This window comes from Lipotes vexillifer, unplaced genomic scaffold (genome assembly GCF_000442215.2).
Source record: "Lipotes vexillifer unplaced genomic scaffold, Lipotes_vexillifer_v1.1 scaffold70, whole genome shotgun sequence".
Classification (NCBI taxonomy): domain Eukaryota; kingdom Metazoa; phylum Chordata; class Mammalia; order Artiodactyla; family Lipotidae; genus Lipotes; species Lipotes vexillifer.
In genome coordinates, this window is record NW_006789896.1 from 1058859 (window position 1) to 1080087 (window position 21229).

The window sequence follows — 21229 nt, forward strand, 5'->3', positions numbered from 1 at the left end:
GTTTCCACCATTGGAATGTGAGATCTGTAAAGACAGAGATTCTTTTTTTTTTTTTTTTTTTTTTAATCTGGTGATTTCTAGGGTCCAAGGACTACCAACTGGTTACGTGGTCACGGGATCAGACCTTGAGAATGTGGCGGGTGGATTCCCAGATGCAGAGGGTATGTATTCAATGATGCTATGGAGGAATGTTAACTGGATACACCAGAAACTTAAGATAGAAAATTTGGTAGTTGAAGAAGTTAGAGGATATGTAATGGACATTTAATACGTACTTGCTGGTTGGCCGAGTGGCTTGTGTATGCTACACTGAGGCTTTGAGGTATTCAAGAGCCCACTTCAGTATTCAGCACTTGAAGGCTACAAAGCCTCTGAATGTCTTTTTTTCCTCTTGTCCTGGTCTAAGGTAGTGTGGGTTAGCATACTGAGCAAGTGGCTTGGGGGCTTCATTTCTTTATCTTATAAATGGGTAGAAAACCTGCCCTGGCACTAGGCAGTGTTCAGAGTTCTCCGCGTTCATCAAAAACACCTGTTAAGTGAAGCCCTTTCCAGTTTTTGCCCCATCAGTTGTATCTGTTCTTATATGAAGCACAGTGGTCCCTGTGTGAACTGCTTTCGTGGCCCTTGCTTTGCTCTGCCCCATCACGGGGTTCTGTCTTCTCATCTGGTGGCTAAATTCCTTGAAGGTGGGATTGCTGTCTCACTTGTATTGCATCCCATACAGCACTCTGTACAGAGTGGATAGAAAATGCTGGGTCAGATTTGCTACACTGCTTAGTACCAAGTCATTCATGAGCAATTTTGGTCAAATATCATTACCTTATTGCCTTTTAAATCTGTTTTCTCCAAAAAGTACCATTTGCTCCAGATGCTTTGAGGTTATGATATTTTTGCTCTTGGGTTGGCTGAATAACTCCATCAAGGCTGGAGTTTAAAAGGTTTTCTGAGATTTGCGTAACCTATGAACATGATAAAACATTTTCCAGGGTAGACTAATAGAGTCTGTTACCCTGTGTATTTAACCAGGGAGAATTGATGATGGGCAAAACTCATTTTGATTGTATCTGTTTGGGGCTGACATCTCTCTCCTTTGTGATTCCCATTTTTAAGTCAGAACTCAATCAAACACGACAGTCCTTTCCACTGACTTCTCTAGACCTAGATCTATCTCCTCCCCTCTGTTGCAGCTTTGTGCAAATGACATCTTAGATGGTGTTGATGAGTTCATTGAGAGCATTGCTCTTCTGCCGGAACCAGAGAAGACCCTTCACACTCAGGATACAGATCACCAGCACAACTCCAGCCACGGGGAGGAAGAAGGTAATTGGTCACACTGATGTTTTAGGTGCGGTGCCCCTCTCTGCATCTCCGAGTTGTGGCAAATACCCCAGAACTGCTCTCTGAATCCATTTCAGAAATCTTTTCCAACAAGTTACCCTCTCTCTCCTGCTAGTCTTAAAGGAAGACCCCCCAAGCAGTCTCCTGGAAGAGAAGAAATCAGAGCAGCTGGGCCTGCCTCAGACTCTGCAGCAGGAGTTCTCCCTGATCAACGTGCAGATCCGCAATGTGAACGTGGAGGTGCTCGGGCTTAGCGAACTGTCTCTCGCTTGCGGTTGGCGGTTGGTGGGTGAGGGGACTATTTCAGCCATGATTTAGGCTAGCAGTATAGCTTTGCTGCTCTAACAGGGACGTCTTCTGTGCTTGCTTTTTTGTTTTCTAGGTTATCTAAGGACATAGATATTTTACAAATGCAGATTATTTTCCCTTACCCTATTATTTTCTCATAAGATGAACCAAGGGATAAACTGATGCTCAAATGTCTTAAAATCTCCTTAGATGCTCTAACACCTCATTTTACTCTATGTGAAGATGCTCAGCTCCTGGAAAGTTTAGTGTTTTGGTGGGGGTTACTGGCAAAGTTAATGGCAGGGCTGAGTTTGGAAGCCAGTCTCCTGACTCTTCAAGGCTCTTAGTACTTGGCTGTAGGATCTTGCCTTGTAAGCTGGTCATTTCCTCAGAGATTCAGATGCGTGTTAAGAAGGTGACCAAGCCTCTTTGTTCATTTAACACACGGAGAGATTTACTCTTTTCCTTTTGGGCAGGTATTGAAATTCTGTGCTTCAGGGAATTGAGTCTCTGTGAAGGAGTTTTAAAACTTGATTAGTTTTTCTTTTGCCCAGATTCAATTAACAGTAGGCCTGGATCTGTGCACTTACATAATTGTCTCATTTGGCCTTTAAAACAGCTCTGCAATAAGTGGTTTTATCCCCACTCTACAGATGAGGAAACAGAGACACTACGAAATGAAATAACTTGTCCGAGGTCAACAGCTATTTGAATCCGAGTCTCCAGATTTCCCACATGTGTGGCTCTTTTTGCCATCCTCCAGCTGCCGTCTCTAGTTGGCAGCACAAGAAATCAAAAGAGATAAAGGATTCCTTGATTAATTGGTTATCTATACCAACTCAGTTTATATTCCCTTTGTCCCAGTTGAGAATAGTTTGGATATCCAGTGATCTAGTCTAAGAAGGAGATCTTGATTCCTTTCCCAGGACTGCTTTTTAAAAATTACTGAGAGGGACTTCCCTGGTGACCCAGTGGTTAAGACTCTGCACTTCCACTGCAGGGGGTGCGGGTTCGATCCCTGGTTAGAGAACTAAGATCCCATATGCTGTGTGGCATGGGCAAATAAAAAAATAAATAAAATAAAATAAAAATTACTGAGCTATAATTCACATACCACAAAATTCACCCTTTTAAAGTTTACAGGGACTTCCCTGGTGGTCCAGTGGTTGAGACTTTGCCTTCCAATGCAGGGGGTATGGGTTCGATCCTTGGTTGGGGAGCTACAATCCCACATGCCTTGCAGCCAAAAAAACAAAACATAAAACAGAAGCAATATTGTAACAAATTCAATAAAGACTTTAAAAATCGTCCGCATCAAAAAAAAAATCTTAAAAAAAAAATAAAGTGTACAATTTAGTGGTTCTTAGTACATTCACAAAGCCATGCAGCCATCACCAGTGCTACTTTCAGAGCGTTTTCATCATCCCCAAAGAAACCCTACATCCCCTAGCAGCCTCTCCCCAGCCCCTGGCAGCCCCCATCTCCTTTAGGGAGGAGGATTTTCCCAGGAGTACTATTTTTTTTTTGACATCTTTATTGGAGTATAACTGCTTTACATTGTTGTGTTAGTTGCTGCTGTATAACAAAGTGAATCAGCTATATGTATACATATATCCCCATATCCCCTCCCTCTTGCGTCTCCCTCCCACCTTCCCTATCCCACCCCTCTAGGTAGTCACAAAGCACCGAGCTGATCTCCCTGTGCCATGTGGCTGCTTCCCACTAGCTAGCTGTTTTACATTTGGTAGTGTATATATTTCATTGCCACTCTCTCACTTAGACCCAGCTTACCCTTCCCCCTCCCCGTGTCCTCAAGTCCATTCTCTACCTCTGTGTCTTTATTCCTGTCCTGCCCCTAGGTTCTTCATAACCATTTTTATTTTTTAGATTCTATATATATGTGTTAGCATACACTAGCTAACACATGTTAGCATACATTTCACTTTCTGAATTACTTCACTCTGTATGACAGACTCTAGGTCCATCCACCTCACTACAAATAACTCAGTTTCGTTTCTTTTTATGGCTCAGTAATATTCCATTGTATATATGTTCCACATCTTCTTTATCCATTCATCTGTCGATGGACACTTAGGTTGCTTCCATGTCCTGGCTATTGTAAATAGTGCTGCAGTGAACATTGTGGTACATGTCACTTTTTGAATTATGGTTTTCTCAAGGTACATGCCCAGTAGTGAGATTGCTGGGTCATATGGTAGTTCTATTTTTAGTTTTTTAAGGAATCTCCATACTGTTCTCCATAATGGCTGTATCAGTTTACATTCCCACCAACAGTGCGAGAGGGTTCCCTTTTCTCCACACCCCTGCCAGCATTTATTGTTTGTAGATTTTTTGATGATGCCCATTCTGACCGGTGTGAGGTGATACCTCATTATAGTTTTGATGTGCATTTCTCTAATGATTAGTGATGTTGAGCATCCTTTCTCGTGTTTGTTGGCAGTCTGTATATCTTCTTTGGAGAAATGTCTATTTAGGTCTTCTGCCCATTTTTGGATTGGGTTGTTTGTTTTTTTGATATTGAGCTGCATGAGTTGCGTGTATATTTCGGAGATTAATCCTTTGTCAGTTGCTTCATTTGCAAATATTTTCTCCCATCCTGAGGGTTGTCTTTTCGTCCTGTTATTGGTTTCCTTTGCTGTGCAAAAGCTTTGAAGTTTCATTAGGTCCCATTTGTTTATTTTTGTTTTTATTTCCATTTCTCTAGGAGGTGGGTCAAAAAGGATCTTGCTGTGATTTATGTCATAGAGTGTTCTGCCTATGTTTTCCTCTAAGAGTTTTATAGTGCCTGGCCTTACATTTAGTTCTTTAATCCATTTTGAGTTTATTTTTGTGTATGGTGTTAGGGAGTGTTCTAATTTCATTCTTTTACATGTAGCTGTCCAGTTTTCCCAGCACCATTTATTGAAGAGGCTGTCTTTTCTCCACTGTATATTCTTGCCTCCTTTATCAAAGATAAGGTAACCATATGTGTGTGGGTTTATCTCTGGGCTTTCTACCCTGTTCCATTGATCTATATTTTTGTTTTTGTGCCAGTACCATACTGTCTTGATTACTGTAGCTTTGTAGTATAGTCTGAAGTCAGGGAGCCTGATTCCTCCAGCTCCGTTTTTCTTTCTCAAGATTGCTTTGGCTATTCTGGGTCTTTTGTGTTTCCATACAAATGGTGCAATTTTTTGTTCTAGTTCTGTGAAAAATGCCATTGGTAGTTTGATAGGGATTGCATTGAATCTGTAGATGGCTTCGGGCAGTAGAGTCATTTTCACAATGTTGATTCTTCCAGTCCAAGAACATGGTATATCTCTCCATCTGTTTGTATCATCTTTAATTTCTTTCATCAGTGTCTTATAGTTTTCTGCATACAGGTCTTTTTTCTCCTTAGGTAGGTTTATTCCTAGGTCCCAGGAGTACTTTTAATTTGAGTCAGGTTTTTAACATCTTCCTGCTTTATTTTCCCATCTCAAAATAAATATAACAAGTTTCAGCCTCCCTCACAGCTTTGGGATAAAGCTTTTTTAAGTAAAAACACTTTGAATTTATTAAATCAGTACTAAAATTAAAAATCCGTTTTGAAAATGAGTTGTCCACATCTTCCAAATTCATCTTTGGAGACTCTCTCTCACTCCGTTACCAGGAACCTAGAGCATTCAGTTACCTTATTTAAACCTGTTTGCATCTGAAGACCCTTTGCAGTTCCTCTCCAAAGCAGCTATTGATTTGTCCCCTGCAGATGGACGCAGCAGACAGGAGCTGCACAGTGTCTGTGCACTGCAGCAACCACCGCGTCAAGATGCTGGTGAAGTTCCCTGCGCAGTACCCGAACCACGCAGCCCCTTCCTTCCAGTTCATTAACCCCACCACCATCACATCCACTATGAAAGCGAAGCTGCTCAAGGTGGGCATCTGTGTTCACAAGTTCTCCTTGATGTCGGAAGTGGAGAGCACTGCTCATTTGCATCAGTGTCTGAGTCGAGCAGTGAAGTTGAGTGAAAAAACCAATTGATAAGATTTGGACATCATGTGTCCTTACACCTAACAGGGTTAACAGCTGTATTCTTTTTGTGTAGAAAACATTGAGCGCTGATTCTTAATCTCTTTGGGTCATGGACTGCCCCCTTCTAAAGTCTAATGAAAACCACACACCCTTCCACAGAAAAATTTGCACAGATATTGCATATAACTTCAGAAATATTGCATATAAATCATAGGCAATTATGTAATTGCATATAATCTGCTCACAGATCTCATTAAAGCTATGTGTTAATCTCAGGTTAATACAATACAATCTCATTTATTTGGAAACTGTAGGCAAAATGTATTCTGAAGCTAAAAGATACTTTCTAATCAGAAAAAAAGTATGTAAGGTCATTAAAAAAAAATCTGTTCCATAAAAGGAGATGTTGTTACTTAGAGTGAGGCAGGCTGGCTGGCTGGACAGGTGAGGTGTGCGATAGGACAGCGGTGCCTGAATGGAGGGGTACAGCCTGGCATCTTGTCTTTACCCTTACAGGTTCAGAAACTTGATTTGTCAGTTCACGCAGAGCTAATCAGGTGGAATCCTCATAAAAAAAGCCCCATGAGCTGAGATACGTCTTTTTCGGTCTGAGCAGCATCACATGTGAAATAGCAGAAATATCCTGACAGCACCAAGTTGACCTGAATGCTATTCATTTTGCCTAGTTTGTGTTATATACACTTGATTGTTCTATCTTCTTGGGGTATGATAGGTAACCAAGAAATTGTTCAAGCTTTGCAAGGGTCTGTGAAATGCTAATAACTCAGATTTTGTGGTACTTGACGTTTTGTCCTTGGAGTCTGAACATTTCGTTGCCTTGTTTGGACGTACAAAAAAGATAGATTTTTCTATTGGTATAAAAATGATAGGATAAGCAAGTGTATTAAAGGTCTAATTCAGTGCTGTCCAACAGAAATGTGATGCAGACTACATGTAATTTTCAATTTTCTAGTAGCCATACTAATAAAAAAAAGGTAAATTAATTTCAATAATATTTTAATTTAATCCAGTATATCCATATCATATCATACATGTATTATCATATCAACATGTAAGCAGTATAAAAATTATTGCAATAGCTTACATTCTTTTTTTTTTTTCTTTTTGGTACTAAGTCTTCAACCTTTGGTGTGAATTTTATGCTTACAGCGCATCGCAATCCAGACTAGCCACGCTTCATGTGCTTTATAGTCCAGTAATGACTTCCATGTTAGACAGCCCAGGTCCAATTTACATGCCTATCTTCAGTATGTGTATGTCAGGTTATACCGATAGCATGTGCTTTAAAATGTTAAGCTGCATATATATATGTATATAAAATACATATATATTATTAAAGTATAGTTGATTTACAATGTTGTGCCCCAATCTCTGCTGTACAGCAAAGTGACTCAGTTATACATATATATACATTCTTTTTTTAATATTCTTTTCCATTATGGTTTATCCCAGGAGATTGGATATAGTTCCCTGTGCTATACAGTAGGACCTTGTTGTTTATCCATTGTAAATGAAATAGTTTACATCTACCAACCCAAAGTTCCCAGGCCATCTGTCTCCCTTCCCCCTCACCCTTGGCAACCCCAAGTCTGTTCTCTATGTCTGTGAGTCTGTTTCTGTTTTGTAGATAGGTTCATTTGTGCCATATTTTAGATTCCACATATAAGTGATATCATATGGTATTTGTCTTTCTCTTTCTGACTTACTTCAATTAGTATGATAATTTCTAGTTGCATCCATGTTGCTGCAAATGGCATTATTTTGTTCTTTTTTATGGCTGAGTATTGTTCCATTGTATGTATGTATCACATCTTCTTTATCAATTTATTTGTCAGTGGACATTTAGGTTGTTTCCATGTTTTGGCTATTGTGAATAGTGCTGCTATGAACATAGGGGTGCATGTATCTTTTTGAATTATAGTTTTGTCCAGGTATATTAGGCTTTATATTTTTAAAGGACCCCCCCCAAAAGGTACATTTTAATTTTCACTAAAGTGAAATCTTTTCCCCCTGGCATGTATGTATCACGTGGAACAGTTTTCAGTCCAGACTGGAGGATATTACTCTAAGTGATGCTGAGATTTCTCATGGAGGAGGGTGGGGTCGGGGGGAGAGCAAAGGAGTAGAATTCACTATAAAGGAAGAATGGTGGTTCTAATCGTGCTCTCTCAGAGCCAGTGCATGTGCCTTTCCTGCCATGGCAAAGGAAAGGGCTTCTGGAAGAGGATTCACAAATGAATCTTTTCTCTGAGCCTCTCGGGGAGGGGGAAGGTGGTATGTTGTGTTGGCAGCCTCAGACACAGCCACGCTCCAGCGCCCCAGCATCGTTGCTGCTTCCGATGCTTCACACAATAAAAAAGAATCAGGAGAAAGAATGTTGCTCTTCTTGACTGCGTTTTGTGCCTTTTCTAGATCCTGAAAGACACTTCCCTGCAAAAAGTGAAACGCAACCAGAGCTGTTTGGAGCCCTGCCTGCGCCAGCTCGTCTCCTGCCTTGAGTCTTTTGTGGTGGGATCCTTGTTACCAAGCTGTGCTTTGGGGTTTCGTTTCCTTTCCTCCTCCCTAAAATCCTGGGCTCCCTGATCTTGGAATAATGTGTCCTGTTTTGTAATTTGGCTTGAAGACAGATTGTGGGTTTTAGTCTCTTGATTTTAAAATTTCAGAACCAAGAAGACAGCGCTTCCAGCAATCCCTTCGCGCTCCCGAACTCTGTCACGCCACCCCTACCGACATTTGCCCGGGTGACCACCGCCTATGGGTCCTACCAGGATGCCAATATTCCCTTTCCCAGGACCTCGGGGGCCAGATTCTGCGGGGCAGGTTTGTCTCTTTCGGTTCTCTGATTCTAGATTTCGAGAGAGAGAAGCTAAGAATGTCTGTATAAAAATTTCCATCAGAAAATGTTTCTTTGTTTTTGTTTCCTGAGAACTCAAAAGATTTCTGTCGTAGTGTTATCTGATGCCGAATTGGCATCTGGGGACATACCCTAAGAATGTTCACCAGATTTACAGACTTAACTTGTTTCATTCTGATGAGTGTGAATTTGAGTCTTGACTCAGCCTATTGAAAATACACATAGGAAATATATAAAGTGCTTGTGAAGACTTTTTCCAAACCACATATATCCCATCTCTCCTGAATCCTGGAGATTCTTATCTTTGTTTTTATTAAGTACGGCTGCCGTTGTGAGCCTGTGTAGCTTAGGATACTATGTCTTATCCTTCAGGTATATTGAGGTAGACAAAAGATTGACCAGTGCTTTCTTAGGATTTCCCATGACCAGCTCACTGACCTTGATGTGCACGTGTGATGTCTCCTTTGACAGGGTACCTGGTGTATTTCACAAGGCCCATGACGATGCACCGAGCAGTGTCTCCGACTGAGCCTACTCCGAGGTGAGTCTGGGAGATGCAGGTGTAAGCTACATTCATGGGCCAGAAATAGGCAGACATCTGAGAATTTGGACAGTTTGTGTTAGTTATCACTCATTATAAGATTTACTCCCAAAAGATCATGGTTCATTGAATTTCACCCAAGCTGAGATTTCTACTGTAAAGTTACTACTAGGAGTTGCTTGATAAAAACTGTTGTCAAAACAAGGCAAATTCTTTTTTAATGTGCTCTTCCCCTATCGCTAAAGTATTATCTGAATATTAAATAAAACTAGAATAATAGCAAGAGATAATCTATAGTCCCGTAACACTAATAGGCCACTTCTAACATTACCACACACATGTAGTGTATGTGCAGCCATCACTAGAGTCAATTCTAGAACCTTTTCATTATCCCAAAAAGAAACTTTGAATCCCTTAAGGGTCACCCCAGTCCCTAAGTCCCCCATTCCTCCAGCCCTGAGCAAACACTGATCTACTTTCGGTCTATAAATTTGCCTGTTCTGGACAGTTCATATAAATGGAATTATATGTGTGTACTTTTGTAACTGACGTCTTTCACTTAGTATATTTTCAAGGCTCATACATGTTGTAGCATGTATCAGTACTTCATTTCTTCTTATTGCCAAATAATATTCCATTACATGTATATACCATGTTTTACTTATTCATACATCAGTCATTGGACATTGGGACTGTTTCCACTTTTTGGCCATGATGAATAATGCTGCTATGAACATTCTGTGCAAATTTTGTGTGGATATATATTTTTTCATTTTTCTTGGATATATACCTAGGAACTGAATGACTGGATCATATTGTAAATTTTTTTCTTAATTAATACACTTTATCTTTTAGAGCAATTTTAGGTTCATAGCAAAATTGAGTGCAGAGTACATATACCCCTGTCCCCACACCTTCACAACCTTCCCCATATTAGTGGTTTTTTAAACTTAAATATTATGCTGTAGACTTCTGGTTCTGCAGTGTGATGACCAGGATAACTTGGAAACCCTCCTGCTACAAACACCTGGTTATACTGTATATGATATAATTAGCATACTTAATAATGAATAGCTAAGCTAACAAGAAAGAAAGGACATTGCACCAAGTTCATGAGCAGGTGCTACGGCTGTCCTGGGAGTTTGCCAGTTTCTGCAGTAACCCAAGCAGATGAGAACTTGGCCCTACAAGAAGTGGGAGTTAAATGCCAGAGAACGCCCTACATTACACTAGATTCCTTATGTGAAAGGTTGGACTAGAAAACAATCACCTACTCTTTTTTTTTTTTTTTTTTTTTTTTAATTTTATGTTTTTAGCTGAGTTGGGTCTTTGTTGCTGCATGCAGGCTTTCTCTAGTTGCGGCGAGCGGGTGCTACTCTTCATTGCACTGTGTGGGCTTCTCACTGTGGTGGCTTCTCTTGTTGTGGAGCACGGGCTCTAGGTGCACAGGCTTCAGTAGTTGTGGCACACGGGCTCAGTAGTTGAGGCACAGGGGCTCAGTAGTTGTGGCACATGGGCTCAGTAGTTGTGGCTTGTGGGCTCTAGAGTGCAGGCTCAGTAGTTGTGGCGCACGGGCTTAGTTGCTCCGCGGCATGTGGGATCTTCCCGGAGCAGGGCTCGAACCTGTGTCCCCTCATTGGCAGGCAGATTCTTAACCACTGCGCCACCGGGGAAGCCCCCAATCACCTACTCTTAAAAGGAAACAACAGATATCTGTATCTGGACTTTGGGTCAGTGGGAAAATGTTCCTATTAGAACATTTTTCATACTAACAGTATTGTATTGAGGTATAATTTAGGGTACACAAATGTGAAGTCTGTACCTTGATGACCAGCACCCAGATCAGGATACAAAGCCTTGTCCTCACTCCCAAAAGTTCCCTGGTCCCTTTACCCAGAGGAAATGATTCTTCTGCTTCCATCATTGAAGTTTAGTTTGCCTGTGCTTGAACTTCATCTAAATAGAATCATCCAGCACGTACTATTTTATGTCTGGCATGTTTTGCTCAACTTAACGTTTTTGAAATTGATCCACGTGGTTGCATGGATCAGTAGTTCCATGGTATGAAAATAATATAATTTGCTTATTCATACTCCTGTTGATGGACATTTGGATTATTTCCAGTTTTTATTTTATTATATGTAGACCTACACATACAAGTCTTTTTTTTAAATTTCATACAAGTCTTTTTATGGACATGTGTATTAATTTCTCTACCCAAGGAGTAGAATCCCTGGGTCGTAGGATACGTGCATGTTTAATTTTATTAGAATTGCCAAAAAATCTGTCCCCGTGGTTATGCCGTGTTATACTCTTCCAGCAACGTTTCAGAGTTCTGGCTGCTCCACATCCTCCCCCAAACTTGGTGTTTTTAGTCTTTTCAGCTTTAGCCATTGTGGTGGGTGTGTAGTATTATCTCATTGTGCTTTAATTTGTGCTTCCATGGTGATGACTAATGATGGTGAACAGCTTTTGTGTGCTAATTGACCACTTGGATATCTTCTTTGGTGATTTGCCTGTTCTAGTATTTTGTCCAGCTTTTTTTAGACTGTGTTTCTTATTATCTATTTGTGGTAGTTCTTTATCAGTTCTTATTGCAAATCCTTTGCTGGGTGTATGTATTGATTTTCTCCTAATCTATGGCTTATCTTTGTCCCTCTTTAATGATTTTCAATTTTCAGCAGTTTTAAATTTTGATGCAGTTCAGTTTATCACTTTTTAAGTGTTAGGGTTAGTGCTTCTGTGTCCTGTCTAAAAAAAATCTCTGCCTATCCCAAGGTCATGAAAATATTCTGTGTTTTCTCTTAAAAATTTATAGATGTAAATTCCTTATCTAAGGTCTGTAATTAATCTCAAAGTAATTTTTGTGTATGATGTGAGGTAGGGGTCAAAGTTTTTTTTTTCAGTAGAGATATATAGTTGTCAAATATATAGCACCATTTATGGAAAAGATTTTGCTCTTGTTGAATTTGCATTGATACCTTTGTTGAAAATCAATTAACCGTATGTTTTGGATCTGTTTCTGGACTCTATTTTTTTCTTTGGTTTATTGGTCTCTCCTTATGCCAACACTACACTGTTAATGTAGGTTTATATAGTAAGTCTTCAAATCTGGTAATGTTAAGTCCTCTAACTTTATTATTCTCATTCAGGATTGTGTTGACTACTCTAGATCTTTTGCATTTCTGAAAAAATAGAAATCAGCTTACTGGTTCCTACAGAAAAAAGCCTGCTCATATTTTGATTGGAGTTGTGTTGATTCTATAGATCAACTTGGAGAAAATTGACACCTTAACAATCTGGAATCTTCTAGTCTATTAACACGGTGTATTTCTCTATTGTTTTGAGTCTTTAATTTCTCTCAGCAATATTTTGTATTTTCCATGCACTTTTTTTTTTTAATGTGTTCCTAGGTATTGCATGTGTGGTTTTTTTTGTTTTTTTTTTTTGTGGTACGCGGGCCTCTCACTGTCATGGCCTCTCCCGTTGTGGAGCACAGGCTCCAGACGCGCAGGCTCAGCGGCCATGGCTCATGGGCCCAGCCGCTCCGCGGCATATGGGATCTTCCCAGACTGGGACACGAACCCGTGTCCCCTGCATCGGCAGGCGGACTCTCAACCACTGCGCCACCAGGGAAGCCCGGTATTGCATGTGTTTTGATGCTATCGTAAATGCAATTTTATTATTTTCCAAATGTTTGTTTTTAATATATAGAAATACAGTAGATTATTGTAGATTGACCTTGTATCTAAATTCACTTATTAGTTTAAGTAATTTATAGACTCCTTTGAATTTTCTATGTATATAGTCATAGAAACATTCTCTGCTTCTGCAGATAAAGCATTTTTCAGTTCTAAAAGTGCTCTTTGATTCCTTTTTGGAGTTTCCATTTTTTCCCCATTTTATCCATCTTTTTCTCCTGATTTCATCAAGCGCTAAGAATGGCATCACTTAGAACTATGGAAAGATCCACACCAGTATGGTTAATCGTGCCTTTTCAACCACAGATCTCTGTCAGCTTTGTCTGCCTATCATACTGGCTTGATTGCGCCCATGAAGATCCGCACAGAGGCCCCTGGGAACCTCCGTTTGTACAGCGGGAGCCCCACGCGCAGTGAGAAGGAGCAGGTCTCCATCAGCTCCTTCTACTACAAGGAGCGGGTAAGCCGCTGATCCACGGCCTTTGATTCTTATCCCTTCCCCAGATTCTTGTCCTTGGCCTCCCTGCCTGCCATGCACAGCAGCTAAATTAGTGATCCTCCTGTGGTCTTTCCCTTTCATACTTAGTGTGTTAGAGAAAGACCGTTGCTTTGTTCCTTTCGGTTGGTTTTTAACTACTGTAAATTGTATAGGAGGGGGAGCGGTGGTTGGTTGTTATAATCCGAACTCTTCCCTCCCCTTTAACCCTGTCCTGTGGTCCCCATATATGAAGTCGATTCCCATCCTCTCAGATAGAATCACGTAGCTTCAGGTCTTCCTGGGTATTCTGATGTTTGTCACCAAATTAAGGGATGCTTCAGAAGGCTTGGGATCCTGATATATTTGGAACTTCATAGTTGTGGGAGGTTTTCAAGTTGACCTCTAAGAGGTTTTATACTTAGTTTACTAAGTCTGCACCGAAGTACCCATTTGAATGGACCGGTTTATACAAAAATCCCCTGAAACTGTCCTTCTGTTCCTGGGTTCTTAAGGAACTCATCGTCCCTACAGTAGCTATTAAGCTGTCAGAAGCCTTTGGTGACGACAGTGTAGAGAATATCGGCAGAGCGTGGGAATGATTCTGAGAACTTTCTGTGTTATCAGGTTGAGTCTGACTTAAACTGTCTTTTAACTGACATGATGTATTAACTGGTTACCACTGAGCTACTCACAAACTCAGTCCTTAGGAATTCTTTGTTGCTCTCTCCCCCTAATTGAGAAATGATGGATTGCCTATAGTTAAAATTTGTTTTTTTGTTAAAAATTGAGTTATTTAAAATAGAACCCCAACTTCCAGCAAGTGTTAGAGGTGTCTTCACTTTGATTGCAGTGTAGTGTCTAACCTTCCTGGTTTGCATGATGTTGGCTGTCGCTGACTTTGTCAGGTCTTAGGGTTGTATGTGACAAATGAGTGGCAGGAACTGATGCTTGAGGCATGACCAGTCTTGGGCAAAACCTTCAGTCAAATAGGGAAAATGATTTTTTGGTTGCCTTTCTGGGCAGCTCCATAGTCCCTTTCTTTGCATCTCTGACGGAGTTCTCCACCCCACCGCTGCCTCCCCCCACCCCGCCCTGTCCTGCACCTGTCACAGAACTTCTTAGAACACTTTTATCTTCCCAAGTCCTTTACATTCAAAAAAATTTTTTTTTCTTTTTCTGCAAGCTAGCGGGTAACTGGTGAGAAGCTTTGATAAACTGTTTGGAACTAAGGCATTTTATTATTGATGTAGTAGCTAAACAAACTCAAGGTTGAATAAATGTGGGAATTTTCTTTAGCACCAGGGCCAGGTTGAGGAGACCTGTTAGTCAAAGAGGCAGTTCTGAATTCCCCTTTGCATCATGCCCCGTGCTTCTCGTGCTTGGGTTCAGATTGGGCAGCATAGCTGGGACTTGCACTTTTGACCCTGTGATAGTGTGTAAAGGTCGTGTTTCATCAAAATAACTCCATTTCCAAGAAGGAGGAGCCTCTCCTAATGCAGAAGCACTTGTAAGGCCTACATTTATATTTTTGACGGTGGGGACTCTCTTTTACAACAAACACACTGTAATCATGAAGAGGGAACAAAGGCACTTAGATAATTAGCTCTTATCAGACAGGATATGCTGGGGCGTGGAGGAAGGATTGGTATATTTCACTTTGGGGTGATTCCCAGTGTGTTGCTTCTCCCCAGAAAACAGGCCATTGTAGCCCCCTAGAATGACATAGTAAGTGGTCTCTGAATTGTATTTCAGACAGTGAGCGAATAAAGTGGGGGGAGGTAGTTTTATTATAATTTCATATGAAACTTTTGTATTGATGTATAGCCTATGTGCAGAAAAGTTCACAAATCATAGGTCTATAATTCAGTCAATTAGCAATCACAGGAAATAGACTGTTCCCAGACATAGACTATTCCAAGAACCCTAGAAGCCCTGGGGGAGGGAGGCACATTTTAATGTATGACACATAGTAATTATTAGGGTAAATCATATGAAACTGCTGATATTTGAGCATTTTTGACCTTAAGAAAAAGTTTCACATGGTTCAGCCTAGTAAGAAGTTAAAATCAGTTATCAATAACTGGTCAGTCAGTTATTTTGTGATGAATCTAAAATAAACTTGTAAACTCTCCTTGAAGCTAGTTCATGTCCATCCCATTTACATACGGCATGGGGAAGGAATTACAGGCATGAAATATGGCCATCTTATTTTCCTCACAGAGGACGATAACAGTTTTATCCCTCGAGAAGTATTTTCTAATTCTTGGGTGTCTAGTTTCAAATGTCAAATAATATCACTTTTATTACTTTTGTCCTGGAAACGATTCCAGTGTACTAAATTTCTCTGTGCTTCAGTCTTCATTTTCACCCCAAATTTTATCTCCTGCGTACTTTTATTCTTGTTTAGATCTCTACCCCTGAGAGCTTTAAATGACTAAGAAGAAAGGAAAAGAATATAACTGCATTAAAGTATCACAATGAAAGAATTATAGAGTATTTTGGAGATTGCAGAAATAACTTCCTAGAGCTATTGGGGACTAATACTCATTTCTCTTGTTTTTGTGTTTTTAACCTGTCCTACTTAGGTCATCTTGTTATATCACCCAGAGGTTCTCCAGATGGAATTCCAATGTTTGCTCTTAAAATTTTTTTAAATGTGAGAGATGTAAAAATAAATTAATAAAACCATTAAATTTCATATAAGAAGTTAGAAAGCACAGAGAGATGCTAACATTCATTTGGTAACTGGACCATCTATTAATAGCTGATGAAATATTGTTTATTCTTAGGGTAAATCAGAAGGCCCAGGACTTAAGGTAAACATCAGGCATTGCCCTGTAAACATTTAAAAAATTTTGCAGCTTCCCACATTCACTTCAGTTGACATCACTAAAATAGCTTTAATGTAAATAACTGAGGAGGCCTTGAAGTTAATAGAGTAATTTCTGATTTCGCAAAACAGTGTTGTACGCTCCCAGTTTCACACTGATGCTCCCGTGGTTAGCGAGAGCCCTGGGGAGCATCACCCTTCAGTTCTCTCAGGCTCTCACTTCCTCGTGGCACCACTCTGAGGATGGTCCTGCAGTCCCAAGGTCAAGACTTCAGTTTCCCTGGTGCCCCCCCAGCCACACACCAAAAACAATTCGGTGTTGAATCTCTTGAGGAACTTCTTTCTTTTTAGGAATGAGAAGCTTCTCGCACATACATATGCTTTTGAAGGGGAAGCAGAGTTCTCCAGCTGTTTCCTTTTTTTTGGCTGCGCTGGCCTGTGTGGGTCTTAGCGCAGCATGTGGGATCCTAGTTCCCAACCAGGGATGGAACCCGCATCCCCTGCATTGGAAGCGTGGAGTCTTTACCTCTGGACCGCCAGGGAAGTCCCTCCACCTGTTTCTTATGATCTTAATTCTTGTAAGAGAACCACAAATCTCCGTCGTAGTTCCTCTGTCAGAGCTGTGTGGATGTCAGCCTCCTGATACCTTGAAGTGTGTTTCGGACTAAAGGACAACGGCATTGAAGCTGTGTATGGAGTGTGATGGGTTGGGAGTGGGGTGAGGGAATCTAAATACTGCTGTGCTGAGTTTCAGATTTTTCAGTCATTCCCATCCCAATTTTGCAGTATATTATGGTACCTTTGAATCCATCAGATGTATGGGAAGCTTTCATTTTATTCTATATTTTTTCCCTTTTAATTTTCTTGGTGTTTTTCTTCCCTCCTCGTGGGTGTAACGTTTTCACGCACAGATGTCTCCTCGCTCTGCCCGGCGACGTTGGTCCATACAAGCAATTAACGACTTCCCGGTACTGTGCGCTGTGCAAATGCTCTCCTTAACTAATCCTGTCTCTGCCCAAAGGCCCAAGAATAAAGTGCCACCTGCCTGGCTTTGAGGAACCTGAAATGACAGGCTGGCTGGTTTTCAGGACCAGCATAATCAATTTCTCACTCTTGGGAGTCAGGCACCAAGGACTGCCTCCTGGTTCTATCAGTTTCAAATGGGTGAATACTGATATCGTTAAGGATTGTGAATGGACTTCTTTGAAAATGAAGCTGAATGCTGGATTTCTTGGAAAGAACCCCAGTGATAAGCCTTTAGCTCACCTGATTTCACTTGGAGTATTTGTATAATTTCATAGAGCTTTCAAAAGCCTACCTTTGGCATGGTGGGGCAGCAGAGGAAGATATAAGAGGCTTCTACCATTTTGTCTCCATTTTTATCGTCTTGCTCAAGTTCAAAGAGGGAAGTGCCCACCTGCTTCATTGGCATGACACCGAAGCTAGATTTTAATCCTTTGGGAATTTCCTGGAACAAATTTTTTCCTTGCCATCAGTATTTTACATTGACAATAAAACCTCTGCAATGGACGTCTTCTCTTCCTTTTCTCTTGCTTACTCTCTCCTCTTCTGTCTTCCTCTCCCACCCCCTTTGTGTTTCAGTCGTGCCATGGTGACCTCAGGCTGTGCAAGGCAGCTTTGAGGCTTTTGTGTAAGTTTCATTTGGTGTTTAAAAAAAAAAAAAAATTAGGGGCATAGTCCTATAGCCTTTTCATATAAAAACCGGTTGAAATCAGGAACCTTGATTAGCAAGTTCCACTGCTGCCCAACAGCCTGGGGGTGGAGCTGCCTCCATGGCCATCTTTCCTCAGAAAGCCTGTCCTACCAACCCAACTGCTGCGTTTCCACTGATTTTTCCAGAAGTCCCTGCTCCTGCTGCTATTTAAAGAGGAACTCATTTTGACTCACTGCCCACTCTGCTGATGATTATGCATTGTCTACGGGGTTGCTGCGAAGCAGTTGGTGGCTTATTCTTGGGCTGTTTTTACATTTAACCCATTTATTGCCATTGATGTTGCCTCCGATTGTAGCAGTAACACTGGTGGTTCAGTTGCAAGCTGGCTATTGGTTGTCATTCAGTGCTCTCTGCACCAGTGCCTCCCCCTCCCACCGCCCCTCCCTCCCCACCCTGATCCTCCCTGTCCTGTTTCCCGTAATTCCATGAACACCTTCTTGGTCTGTTCAGAGGAGCATCCCAGTCTCATCGTGTGATAACTTGTCTGTCTTGCTTTGTCTCTCCTCCCTCGATCCCTGCTCATGGAATCTGTGGGGAAGGGGTGTTTTCTATCGATGGGGCATTGAGATGACCTAAGAGAAGTGCAGAGTCCTTCACCTCCCAGAGGTACCGATTTTACTGCACAGAAACATATCCACATTTAAGCCCGTCAGAGTGGGACTGGAGCAATGCAGGAGGTTTTAGGGGGCTTTGGGGCCCCTGTGTCCTTTTCTCACCTGGAAAGGTCAGCCACACCTCATCCCGGTGTGTCATTGTTGTCGTCACCTGACAGGTGCTCAGACTAGAGAGGTTATTCTAAAATCTCCAGCAAGATACTAAGGCAAAGAAATCTTGGGTAGGTGTGGATGAGGTATGAACCATTTTTGTTGCCAAGACACTAGAGGAAACACTGCGTGCTTCTTAGGGAGCACCTGGGTCCTAGGCCCTGACACCTGATTTGAGATCTACCACATCTTTGTTTAGGCAGCCTTGTTGGATTTGAATCCCCAGAATAATTTGCCATGAGACAGGTTTACTGAGTGACCTCCATAGCCTGAAGGGGAGATAGTTCATATTTAAAAGCCATCAACCTCCAAGTTTGAAAAAAAAATACTTTGTGACCCCCCCGCTTTAAAGATTTTTTATAATGTTTTATCGTTATTCCTTGCTGGATTAAATGAACAAAAACAGCTGTCCCTTAATTGCTTTCACACTTTGATTCTTGGTGGCAGCTATCATTAGGGTGACCCTGTGTTAGGGAATCTCCTTCTATTGTAGGCTCAAAGGCAGCTTATCGAGGTCCGTAAAGCACCACCTGTACATCAGTACAGATCAAACAGAGAAGCACCTGGAAGCCTGGTGTCTCGAGAAGCTGACAAGGAAGTCCCAGGAAATACAGACATGATTTCTGTAATTCTGTGAAGAGTAGTTGCAGAAAGCTGCCCAGACCACTATCTTTACATTTTCATCAAGGACTTATTGATGACTCACACGGGCCCGTTTCTGCCAATCTCTGTCACCCAAGACTGCAAATGGGAGAAGAGCCCTGAGACGTCTCTTTGGACGCTGAGTTTTGTTTTCTCTGAATGTGTCGAATCCTAACAAATCCAAAAAGGAAATTAAACGGCGCGAGGTTCAGGCTCATAAGCCTGGCCTGAAACACAGCACCTTGGCCTGAGCCTGGCGTGTTGAGCCCTGTAGCCACAGGAGCTGCTTGCCTCTGCCTGTCATCAGCGCGTTGCTCTGGCTCAGCAGTGCTTGGCAGAGAAGTGACTTTAGAAGTGAGTAATTGTAGACAGTGGTGTGTTGGACAGCCCTCACTGGAATCAGATGATCTCCATATATGCAGAAATGGATCTGTTTTTATACGGATCAAACTATTTACATATTAACAGGTAGCTTAGTCAGGACTTAAGTTTCCCCCCTTTTTAATCTAAAATCATACTCTTAAAAGCAGGTTAACAAGTATGGGCTTAGCAGCCTGAGAACCTGTGTTCAAAGCTCAGCTCTTAGGAGTGTGGCCTTGAGTAAGCTCACATCCTCACTGGTGAAGTCCAGGGCGTCTCTCATTTCCCAAATACAGGCTCCTCTCTGGCCATTGTAGGGAGGGCTCTGGGGAAATAGGATAATTGCTCGTGATCTTCTTCCACATCCATTACCCAGGTCCCTCTGCTCAAGTATTTTTGACATTCTGAAAATGATCCTTTTTAGAAATATTTCAAGTCTGCTAGGAAAAACATTCTGACGTGAGCTAGTCTATTTGCAAATGAACCACTTTGGGCACATGGGCCTTAATATTATGCTTTCATTGGGTTTGCTTAAAAAGTCAGGCAATTGTGGATGTTTCCAGCGTGGTCTGAAAGCTGTAGACCCCATCCCTCACGAGGCGTCCATTGGTTTCCACTGTTCAGTTAAACGGATCTGTCGTGAATTGCTCAATTGTTGAAGGGCTTCTTATTTTCTCTTTGTAATAAGGAGCCAGAGTCAGTGCCTGGAACTCTTTTAGAAGCCTTTCAACAAACCTGGAAGACCCAATTAGATGGATCCTATTTGATTCCAGATGGAATCTTTTGAATGTAGATCTTTTCTTTCTGCCTTTCAAAAAAAATCCAGTACCCTAAATGTCATTGGAGATGACGAATTATGTGGGGCCTTGTGGGTATGTCATTTCCCAGGATTCTTAAACTTCCAGAAGTCTGGATGAAAGTCGCAGTGAAGTGAGTTTATGGACTGATGCCTTCCGTGTTCTAGTTAACCATGTTGTGCCGTCCCATCACTGCAGGGTCGGTGTATGCTGAGTTACTCTCTGTAAAACCGGTCCTAGTGCTCAGGGCACGTGTGACAGCACAGTCTAATGTCGGTAAATGCTGCCTGGCTCCAGCCCATCCTGACAGGCCATTTTTCTCGTTAGCACACTCACCCCTTACTTGCACCCACATCACAGTTCTTCTTTAGAAAATAACCAAGGCCAGCAGAGAATTGAAGGGCTACTAGCCCCCAAGAATAGATGCAGTTTCCTCTTGTGTTGCAGAATAATGACTTGTGTATGGATACCTAGTAACTGAACTGCTTCTGAGACCAAATAGGTTAAGGTTCCAAATTGATAGCATATGTATTTACAAACGATGATGAACAATTCAAATACTTTAGTTAAACATCTACATTTACCTGCCATGCACTGAGTCCGGGTGTCCTGGGTTTAGCAGCTTCCATGCCGCTTACTAATCCTATGGGAAGTTACATGCGTTGGACAACTTTGGGGGTTAGATGGGACGTGAACGGTCAGAAATGCCTGGATATAGACCATGACTGATTTATGGAAGAGCGATTGTATCAAAATCACTGGTGGAAAACGAATTTATCTATGAACCATCTAAATAATAATATACTCTACATGCCCGAGAGTTTATGGACATTTATAATAATTACAGATTTTTAAATTGCACTCTTTC

General features: G+C 41.4%; 1 protein-coding gene across 1 annotated transcript in view; it reads left to right on the forward strand.

Moving 5' to 3' along the window:
- WDR59 (WD repeat domain 59) overlaps positions 1-21229 on the forward strand; it is an 89511-nt gene that overhangs the window by 46224 nt on the left and 22058 nt on the right. Inside the window, exons 11-18 of the mRNA XM_007462941.1 lie at positions 82-161; positions 1188-1320; positions 1454-1578; positions 5375-5539; positions 8072-8167; positions 8323-8479; positions 8985-9054; positions 13062-13215. Coding sequence (XP_007463003.1) covers positions 82-161; positions 1188-1320; positions 1454-1578; positions 5375-5539; positions 8072-8167; positions 8323-8479; positions 8985-9054; positions 13062-13215 — 980 coding nt within the window. The remainder of the gene's footprint in view (positions 1-81; positions 162-1187; positions 1321-1453; positions 1579-5374; positions 5540-8071; positions 8168-8322; positions 8480-8984; positions 9055-13061; positions 13216-21229) is intronic.